This window comes from Temnothorax nylanderi, unplaced genomic scaffold, assembly GCF_030848795.1.
Source record: "Temnothorax nylanderi isolate EJ_2023f unplaced genomic scaffold, tnyl_v1.0 TNYL_tig0551_pilon, whole genome shotgun sequence".
Classification (NCBI taxonomy): Eukaryota; Metazoa; Arthropoda; class Insecta; order Hymenoptera; family Formicidae; genus Temnothorax; species Temnothorax nylanderi.
Genome location: NW_027249613.1, coordinates 18,854 through 30,320, shown reverse-complemented (window position 1 = coordinate 30,320; position 11,467 = coordinate 18,854). Strand labels below are relative to the sequence as shown.

General features: G+C 35.1%; 1 protein-coding gene across 1 annotated transcript; it reads right to left on the bottom strand.

Moving 5' to 3' along the window:
- Positions 1-1,412: 1,412 nt before the first annotated feature.
- LOC139783862 (uncharacterized) lies at positions 1,413-3,267 on the bottom strand. The gene is made up of 2 exons (XM_071723017.1): positions 1,778-3,267; positions 1,413-1,699 (listed from the first exon to the last, which is right to left on the bottom strand). Exon 1 carries the CDS (start codon positions 3,265-3,267, stop codon positions 1,936-1,938), a length of 1,332 nt encoding a protein of 443 aa, XP_071579118.1. The 3' UTR covers positions 1,413-1,699; positions 1,778-1,935.
- Positions 3,268-11,467: the final 8,200 nt, after the last annotated feature.

The window sequence follows — 11,467 nt, the reverse complement described above, 5'->3', positions numbered from 1 at the left end:
TAGTTTTTCGGTCAGCAGATGTGAAAACTGTTTATTGCTCATTTCAAGATAAATTCTCGGTGGCGACTTTATGAGACCTCTCCTTGTTCCGTTCTATCAGTAGGAGCTAATAGAAACGCGTAGTAGACGATTCGCGCTGTGAATCGCTTCGCGGGCTCATTAATTCCGTGAGTGGGCTCTTTGAGTTTACTGAAGACCAGCAGATGCAAGTCGACGCGGAACCGTTCCGCAAAGAGAACAGTTGAACTGTCAGCTAGAGAGGAGTTAAGATGACGATTCGTCAGCGTCTTGATTCATTATATATGGAGAAACGCAAATCACTGGAACTTTCTGATCGCCGAGACTTGAGAACTGCATGACAGAAATCTGTTGTATTTTCCGTATTTTATCAATACTAATATATAAAATTCTTACGGGTGGTGTATGTTTGAAAGTTATTAACTTAAAAACTATTCAACCAAATCTTAAAGATATATATGAAATAGGGGTAGAAAAAACTGAGGAATAATAGAATTCAAAAAATTGCTAATAATAAAGGGGTTACCGATTTCTGTCTAAAAAAATCTACGTGATTGCTCTAATTTCCGCAAATTTTGAGATATCGAGCTAAAATTTTTTTTATGGATGGAGTATCATTAAAGATAGGTTGGTATTGAATTTGGCGAGAATCGGTGAAAGGGATGCCGATTTTTGCCTAAAAAGTGTATAGTTATACATGTCCATCTTATATATAGAGTATCATTAAAGGAAGGTTGTTTTGAATTTGACGAGGATCGGTATAGGGGTTACTGATTTTTGCTTGAAAAATGTTAAGTTATTTGATGGATAGAGTAGGTATCGTTTAAGAAAGGACGGTATCTAAAAGACGGTATTGAAAAAACTCCCTAATAACTTATTTAGTACCGGTGTTCTTTTAATAATTCTCTATTTACTTACGGGTGGTGTATGTTTGAACGTACCACTAAAAAAAACGCCTTAATAATATATAGTACCTCATAGGTGACGTGGAAAGTTATTGAAAATATGTGTTTATGAATCATACATTGGTGGATAAGATTAGCTAGAACACAAATGTAATAACACAAATAAAGTCGTTTAAAAAAAAGATGCCCGGGCGAAGCCCCGGGTAACCAGCTAGTATTCTATATTTTGTATTGTAGGGGAGAGTTGGATATTACCGAGCCCCTAAGAATTGAAGCGTACGTATATCTAAGCTTAGAAATGTTTCAAAAAAACAAAATGTGCAGTTTTAGATAGGTAATTTATTTGGCTATCCATATATAAAAGTAATAATCTTCAAAGTTAAACACAAACTAAAATATTAACAATAAAGCATATAGGCTCTCTAGATTAATACAATGTGAATAGGTGAGGCAATTAGAGCCAAGCGCGGTAGTCAAAGCGCAAAACAATTTAAAAGTAATAAATAGATATATTAACGAACGTTTCGACACATTTTTCGTGTCCTCTTCAGCGTTAAAAGTTACATAGTCAAAAACGAAGATTTACAGAAAGTCGAGTATAAGGCGTAGTCATCGACAAATAAAGTATAAAGGACGCAGTCTAAGAATAAAATTAAATCAGGATGTACCATAGTCGAAAGCCCGACATGCCGGTGTGCAATCGCTCCACATCCATCTCATCCTCGAATAATCTCGCCAGGTTGAAAGACCAAGTGGGTGAAAGATTCGAACCATGCCTGTACCATTAACGAAGTCACGATGTGGCAAGGGCGTAAATTATCTATGTTGATTAGATGACTAATGAATTTACTTACGGAGCAACTGCAGACCAGAATATCGCACCGCGAAAGCGACAAACGCCTCACATTGTAACGAGCTAACCGTTCGACGCGTCGCGAGTGAGTGAAGCATCGGTAGGAAGGTTAACACAATATACACCGAGGGAGGGGATAGATTATCGTATACAGTCGTTCTAAATTTTTGACAGTCTCTCGATCACACTTAGATACGTGTCAGGCAGACCCTCAGCATCAGTCTGCAAATTCAACCCTTTCGCCTGCCTTTTTATACATATCATCTCAGAAACTGAACGTTTATAATAATAGGATTCGTGGTCTAAAATTTCAACGTTCTTCCAATCGAAATCGTGATTACATTCTACTCTATGCTCGGTTATGACAGAATGATTCGGAGTATTCCAATTAATATGATTACGATGCTCCCTAATTCTAGTTTGCAATTGCCTACTAGTTTGGCCCACGTAAGAAGCATCGCAATCATTACAATTAATCTTATATACTACGTTACATTTATTAGACCGTGGAAGACTATCCTTCTGCGCCTTGATGAATGTGCGCATCTTATTTAGGCTGTTATACGACAGTCTCACGTTCAATTCCCTTATGGCGTTCTTAAATTTTTCTGTAATCGTCGGGATGTACGGTAAAGTGAAAAAAGAAGCAGCCTCCTCTTCATTCCGTCTCACATTCGTATTCGAGTCTCTGTTAAATAAAAACTTAAGACGCTCGCGCAAGATCCCATAGATGAATTCCAGTGGATAACAATTATTAAGTAAGATTCCAATGACCAGACTGAGATTCTTAGCATGCAAGGACGGGTGCGATAACAAAAATGCTCTATCTATTAAGCCTATGGCCGTCCCTCTTTTTTGGCATACCGGATGCTGCGACATAAAATTTAGATACCTGCCAGAAAAAGTTGGTTTATGGAACCAATCAAATGTTAGCCTATTGTTGTTCAATATCATCGTGATCTCCAAAAAATTTAACTTATCATCTTCACCGATTTCTATGGTGAATTTCAGCCTAGGATGGAAGGAATTAAAAACATCTAAGGTATGCTGCAGCAAAGTCGACGGTGCCGCCAGTGTTATGTCGTCAATGTATCTTTTATAAAAAGGAGGGATGTATTTTAAGGTGCAAAAAGCTATAGTTTCCAAATCCTGTAACACAATGTCAGCAGCCATGGGGGAAAGAGGAGAACCCATGGGAACCCCGAAAGTTTGCCGATAAATTTTCCCATTGAACATAAAAAAGGTGGAATTTAATATCAGCCTGACCGCAGTAAAAAACTCCGATTTCGGTATATTGCAATTTTTGGCAATAAAATTCCATCTGACCGATATGCTGTCCAGAACCCTTTCAATGGGTACATTCGTAAATAAGGAAACAACATCCAATGAGATCAATTTGTAGCCATCGTTGACATGTATGCTCGCAAGTTCTTCCACTAAATCGATGCTATTCTTTACAAAGCTGCGGGCTATCGGGAAGCTTTTGAACATTATACGGTGGAGGAAGGAGGCCAGATCATATAGAGGGCTATTTATAGAGGATATAATAAGTCTAAAAGGGCAATTAGGTTTATGGATTTTAGGAAGTCCGTATGCCCGCGGTAAATTCCCGTCACTACAATAAAGAGATTTGTGCATTGATCCTGTAATATAATCTGTAATATATCTATTTATTACTTTTAAATTGTTTTGCGCTTTGACTACCGCGCTTGGCTCTAATTGCCTCACCTATTCACATTGTAAAATATTAACAATTTTCCAAAAAATGAGAAAACGCGGTATTACCGAACTGGTCTGATAATAACGTGCCTATAAAAATTACTCTGGCTTCAGCCAGTGACATAAAGTAGAACACAATAACAAAATGTTTTTTTTATATTTATGCATTAATATCGTCTAGTAGGTACCTACATATAAAAATAAGTGAATGTATTAACAAATAACGATCATTATAAATTCAAATCAAAACTTAAGCAACGATCTTTTTTGTAAGCACCTTAAATTGTAAACTAAACAGTCTTGGTAGCTCTTAACACACAGTTATTGTTAAACCTATTGTCTATGAATTACAAAAACAACTTTAAAATCTTATCAGTCTCCAAAATTCAATCAGTCTCCAAAATTCAATCAGTCTCAAAATTTCAACTTTAGGCGCGAAATTATCAAACTCAATCATTTCACTTTACAACCTTAAAATATATAGAAAAGAAACGCGTGTTTCTAAAATCATTTTGCAACCTAATTTTATAGTGCTTTAGCCTATCAAATGCGTCAAATTTAATTCTGTAGTGTAAATATTATATTACTCACCTCTTATCGAAACTACCAGCAAAATTACAGTGAATAAGCAGAAAATCTTGCAGTGCGCAGTGTCTTCACATGGATGGCCAGAATGAACTGACAGCGCATTCGCGGGGGGTATTCCGTGTTTAGTCTATGATATTAAGATCATTGTAAGCGCGTAATACAAATAGTTATTGAGTTAAACAGTGGCGCGGAATTGTCAACCGCGCGGTAATATCCAACTCTCCCCTATTGTAAAAAAATCAAGTTACGAGATTATATACATCAGAAAATAATACATTATAATAAAATAAAGCAATTGTGATGTTAAATAAATTCTAATATCATTATTTATCAATTTATTATAATCGTCACCATACCGTTAAATAATATTATAAATGATATTAATAATATATTGCGATAATAATTTTATTATTACATTACTATAATAAGTAAAAATATCATAATAATAATAATAAGAAATAAATATTTATTTATTTCATTACATCTATATAATAATATTTTGTATTAATTTGTTATTAATTCTTATTTTAATATTAATTAATTTATTATTATATATTTATCAATTTTATAATATAACAAAATAAATATTGTGTGTGTAATAATAAGTAAAAAATAAGTTCTAACAATACATGGTACAATTTCGATTATAAAAATATTTTTAAAATTAGAATTTTGAGAAATTATACATAAAATATTGTCTTAATTTCCATTACAAGTTATAAATTGTCCAAACTGGACGATATAAGTCTCCTCCAAGTAGACATACTATCTCGGATGGAGAGATTGAACGAAGGAGAGCGATTAATTTTACGAGCATAATCAAAATTCAATAACAAAGCTAATTTTTCCGAAAATACAAATTATGAACAAAAAAAATGTTGTTCTATTATTTTTACATTATACTAAAAAATTATAGCAGGAGTCATTAGAAATCACCCTTTTTTCAATTGTTCTGAAATATACACGATGTTTCAAGATCCATAAGGCTAAACTTCAGAGGATGGTAGATCTCACCAAGAGATTCAATTTTTGTCAAGAAAAACCCGTGTCCTTCGATGCGTCCTAAGTTACGAGTATATATTTAATATTAATTCCTTAATATATTAATATTTAATAATAATATAAAATTAATAGAATTTTAATATATCGCTCAAAATATAATCTTATTATTATATTTTATTTTTGACTATTATTTTCAATTTATCTAATATATATCTCTTTTAGAAAAATATTTTTTCTTTGTTATTTAATATATTAGATTTTTTCGATAATTTCGATATATATAAATCACACATATATTATATAATCTTTGCAATAAATGTATATTATTAATAATACGGAAGAACAAGCAGAGTGCAAAGAATATATGTATAATCACGCAATAACATTAAAACATTAACAGCTTCTTCAGATAATCCCGAGTAGATAAAATATGCCGTATCCGCACTTTTCTGGTACTCTGAAGGAAAGTATTTCTAGTCGAGCAGAAGAAAGAGTATGACTACAGAGTATTATGCCGCGTGATCCGCACTCCGTTTACTATCTTCATCCTCCTGAGAAAGTCTGGAGTGCAGCAGCAAGCTGTGCGACTGTGTACACACACTTATCTCGCGCAACGCGCAACTTGGATTATCCGTGGCGTGATATACAATCACCATAAATCGAGCTGCTAAATCGCCTCTTCTCCTTTTTTTTTCTTTCTTTCGCGCAACATTCATACGACTTCAGCTTCGTCTCCTTCGCATTCGATAATCTTTTCGCGCCCTCTTGAAGGGCTCGTCTCGAGGATCACGACGCATTTTTCGCAGTCGTGAGACGGTCGCTTTAATATAGAAAAAATGTCTCCTCCTACCGAATTTATGACCCGCACCCTACCGCTCATTGTAGATCAGAAACAAGGCCCGGGAGGCTGTATTTAATATATTCTGGAATATTTGCGTTTGAATTGACGGCGTCGAAGGTAAATGTTAAGTATTAATCTTGCTAAAGAAAATAAAAAAAATAATAATAATCAATAAAAGTAGAGGTAATCATGTAAAACGTATAGAAATAATCAATAAAATAGATAATAAAAATAAGGTAATAAATTATACTGGGCACAAAAATAAATTTTGCAATTAAAATATATTTCTTATATGTTGTAACTTTAATCAGAAGTGTACAAATGATAAAAATGATTGAGCTATAAAGGTACTTCAAGCTTTAGCTTTTCGTTCTATTTATTTGACATTTTTTCGTGTCTCCTGGAAGAGATTTAAAATAAAAAGGGGGATATTTAGAGGGGAAAGCGTGGGGTAAGTACCAAAAACGGTCTCTCCGTCAGAGAGACACGAATAGGTCTCGGGAAAATCGTTATCTTTCATTTTTCACTTCATAACGCCTTAACAATAACGCCGTATTCCAACCATCCCATTGTCAGTGGTTAAAATGCGCACAGTAGACAACCCCTAAGGCTCCCTTCGCGTTGGAAAGAAGAAGACAAGAGTCTTTCTCTGACCCTTTCAATGCTTTTGCCACATCTATTAAGCTGGCACAGTTACTGCAGCATAATCGAATAAAATATAGACATAAATTTAATGCTTTTTTTCTACTAATTTGTTATCTTATACACATAATTTTATGTGTATAATAATATGTATAATAATGTGTATAATAATGTGTATAAAAAAATATAATAATAAATGTGTAGAAATGAGATGCTTATATATAAGTATCAAAGATTACTTCAATTTAAAAAGACCAAAACCCATGGTCGAAAAAGTCTTGACGATTAATCTGACCAAAACCAATGGTCGAAGTGTCACGACATTATCCAAACGTTGTCGAATATAAAAATAGAGTCTTTCTCGTTTATTAATTATTAGCGACACAAATACATATAATTTTCTGATATAATTTTATGTTTTATATGTACCTATATACTGTTGTAGCTTAAAATTATATGTACATATATGTATAGTTGCGGGAGTTATCTCATACGTAGAATAATGAAAGAAATCAAATGTTGTAAAAAGAAACAAAAAATATTATTTAAAAAAATTTGATTGTATTTTGTAGACGTATTTAATTTGGCAAATTTGCAAACGTAAAAATTAATATTATTATTCAATTTCTTTCATTATTCTACGTATAAAAGTATCCAGGTAAAGTCATTAAAAAATGAATGCTTTACGAGATATTTTATATTTCATATTAAAAATATCATGACAAAATTTAAAATATCTCGGGAAATTCTTAACGACAGAGAGCTTTATTATAGTGTTTTGAAAACGTTTCGACAAAGGCTACAAGCATATACAATAAAAAATTCAGAATCTAAAAAAATACTTTTGTAATTAATATTTGTAATTAAATCAGATAAACCCCATCGAAATATTCGATGAATTTGCAAGTTTACACTGTTTACAGTATTGTGCAGGCACGGAGTAGTTGGGAATAGTTTACAAAAGGATGGAGCAATAAAATCGAATTTAATGAAAATATCAAGTAATAAAATCAAAGAGATATGTAGTCCATCTTTAAGATAGGGGAGACCGGGGCTAAACCGCCAACGGGGTTGAACCGCCAAATCAAATATCTCGGAACCTGTATATTGTGCGAACTCGCTATTAACATTGTAAACGCTGCTTATGGTACCCATGTGACCAACGGAGTTTCGGCAGGTTACCTGCCGTGTTATGATTTTTACGAGGGCAAACGTGTTTTCGGAAGGTGAAAGTGAAATTTTCTGCGCGTGGAAATATTGTAATATCTGCAATAATATTTGCTCTCCAAATCTCGAGGTACGTGATTATAAAGAGTAATGCATGCTGAACACGAATCCAGTGTAGTTTTTTCATTATCGTTGATGTCTAATATTTCGTGGGCGATCAAACCTGAAACTTATGTTTGGGGCTGGTCCGCCAGTCGTCACTGTGGCGCGCCGGGCGCACGACTTCAGCTCACGGCGATTTCAGGTTAGGTTTCCCTCGAGCGTGATTCTGTCTTCCCTTGCACGTGCGTCAGTTTGTATAGGAGGGAAATGGTACGCACGTATCGTCGCAAAACGGGTGTTTTGGCCGACCGAAAAGATGGCGGACCTTTGTTTTCGAGATCGCTCACGCTCACGGCACGTCGGCGAGGTACGGCGAGACACGGCACGGCTCTGATCCCGCGATTTCCGCGCGAGAGTTGACATGCCGCGCGCGCGGTAGATCGTCGTTGTTGGTCGTTGTGTCAGTGACAGTCGCGCGTGCAACCGCATCGTCCAGCGTTCGCCGCATCGTCTCGGCGTCATTGTCGCCGCCGTTGTAGTGGTGGTGGTGGTCATCGTCGTCGTCGTCGTCGTCGTCGTCGTCGTCATTGTCGCCGCCGTTGTAGTGGTGGTGGTGGTCATCGTCGTCGTCGTCGTCGTCGTGGTCGTGGCCGTCGTCGTCGTGGTGGTCATGGCCGTCGTCGTCGTCGTCGTCGGCGCGTCGAGGAATCGGCGCGAGAACGCCGTCGAGTCGGTAAAATGGTCGCGCTCCACCGCGAGCTTTTCTAACGTCGCTATTTATCGCTCCCCCGCGAGAAACGCGGCTTGGTTAGGTTGCTCGAGGGCCCGCGCTGATCCTATGGCACCGGAACGCCGTCACGCGTGTTTTCCTATCATTTTTCAGGATTAGATGTACGTATATGTATTGAAAATGCAGTGTGACGGATTAGCCCCGGGGGGGTGGCGGTTCAACCCCGGCATTTTTGAGATTTCAATTTTTCTACCGTTGTCGTTTTTGCTCTATACCGGTTAAACAAAGCAACATAGATAAAAATTTCTTATATAAATTTTGTAGCTAAAGGTTCACTCTTTACAGTGGTATACCACATTTAACTAAAATTATTTATTTTGTTGTTAAAAATCGGCACCGAAAAAAAGGCGGTTTAGCCCCGGTTTCCTTTACTCGATAAAATTAATAATTTATACGATGTTGTGCTAGTGCAGAGTGCAACTGAAGGACAATTTTTCGGAATTAAGAATGTCATAACCAATTTAGCAATAGAGTAATTAAATAGAAATAGCACTAAAAAATACGTTCTTATCTAACATGTTTTGATTTTTCTTTGTGGCTGTGCTAATTATCAATTTAAATTGGCAGAGTTACTATTATTATCGAATCGAAAAAACGATAACATCGCAAAGGCTATAAATTAGGAATAAAGAAGCATTATGTGTATATTTTATTTAATAATACCAAATTAATATACATATTTTTGCCCCCTACCGGAGCTAGTTAAAATTTCGCCTCAAATTAAGTCGTCGATTACGACGAATAATTAAGTAAAAATATTGTTTATACAAAACAGGATAATGATAAAATTGTACATAAAATTATATTGTATATAAAATTATAATACAATAATAAAATAAAATAGGTAATATATAGATTATAGAATAATACAAATAACAGAATAGAAAAAGAATAAGATAATTGTATACATCGAGGGGGGTCACCTTGGATGACCTTGATATTTTAGTATGTTGTCAAGGTCACCCTCCTGAGTGACCTTCAGAAGGTTTTAGCCCGCGCTCGTTGTTTATTCAAAAGTTATTTTAGCAGCGAATTAGTTATTAAAGCAGCGAATCGTTGCTTTCGGCTCGAAACGAGGTCTACAATTATTGTTCTATGCACATCACGCGTGGACTCGTCGATGGTGGAGCTAAAAACAACGATTTACTGCTTTAAAAAACTTTTCTTTGTTCATGCATGTACTATTTCGACATATATATTAGTCATTTATGCCTTTTAATACTCAAAATAACTGCTACATTTCTCAAATTTTTTTGTTAATAACTTTTGAATAAACAACAAGCGCGGGCTAAAACCTTCTGAAGGTCAGTCAGGAGGGTGATCTTGACAACATACTAAAATATCAAGGTCATCCAAGGTGACCCCCTCAATGTATACAATTACCAAAGAATAATGTAATATTAGGTATATAAAATAATAATACAATATGACATACTACAGGTTTTTTATACAAATAATTATTTATAAACAATTTATACTGAATATTCTAATTGAAAATTCACATAAAATTATTTGACATTAAACTGCAATTTAAAATAAACGAAAGTAATCTCATATTCATGAAACATGAAAATGTGTAGGTATATGTGTAAAACAATAAAAATGTTATCACATTTGGTGCATTCGCAAACAAACGGCGAGATTGCGAGCTCTCACATGGGCAGAAATGCAAATAAAAATTTGCACATGCGAGTGCGCATGCAAATGCAGTTGCAATGCATACATACAGAAATGTCAATACAATATCTAGAAATATTCAAAGCATATATAGTCACACAGAGCATGAAAATGGCAGAAATAATGTTTTTCTATAATTCTTGGAACGTATCTGATATGCAATAAAAAAAGTTTGTTCTTTAATTACTTGTATGATGTATATATTGGGTATATATGGAAAAAGTAGAGGAGACCGGGGCGAAGTCGTCACTATTTTTTCGGTGCTGATTTTTAACAACAAAACAAATAATTTTAGAAAAAGGGGTATACTGTTGTAAAGAGTGAACCCTTGGCAAAATTTATACGGACATTTTTGGTCTACGTCGCTTTGTTCAACTGGTATAGAGTAAAAACGACAAAGGTGAAAAATTAAAATGTCAAAATTGTCGGGGCGGAGTCGTCACTCCATTCTCGGACTGAATTTTAAATGAAAATTCATAATTCCGATCATGAAAAATGATAGGATACATTTTATTAATTATTTTTTAATAGAAAAATGGAAACATTAATTAAAAACACGATGATGGAAAGTAATTAGAAGAAAAGCGCACACACTTATGTGCCCTACGCTCGCACGTTTCTCGTCAGCTCTATTCTGTCGTCTCTGAGCACACGCAGCACATATTATCCAAGTCCTCGCCGGAATCCGACTGCTGCTTCTTTGACTTTGATTTTCGCCCGAAGCCTCCATGATATGGCTTGGTGACGATTTCGCCCCGGACACAAATTTCAAGTTTGGTCGCTCATAAAATATTAGAAATCAATGAAAATAAAAAAACTTTACTGGATTCGTGTTCACAGCATGCATTACTCTTTAGAATCACTTACTTTGAGATTCGGAGACACAATAATATTTAAGATACTAGCTTTTTCGCCCGCGCTTCGCGCGGGCTCAAAAGCTCTTCCTTCTTTTCTCCGAATAGTAATATTTACCCCCAAAAAAATTTATTTTTTGAGACCTTTTTTAGACAACTTTGTATGAGGGCCCTTTGTCCCCGGGCTCAGAGCTCTTCCCAAAACCCTCTACGGTCTAAGTTAGAGTATCATGAGATAGTATACCAAATTTGGTTGTTCCAATTTGAAAACTGTGAGAGTAGAATAATAATATCACAAATTAAATTGAT

Bases quoted from the DNA above. Each gene is read 5' to 3' on its own strand.
- LOC139783862 (XM_071723017.1), bottom strand. From the start codon at position 3,267: ATGTTCAAAAGCTTCCCGATAGCCCGCAGCTTTGTAAAGAATAGCATC.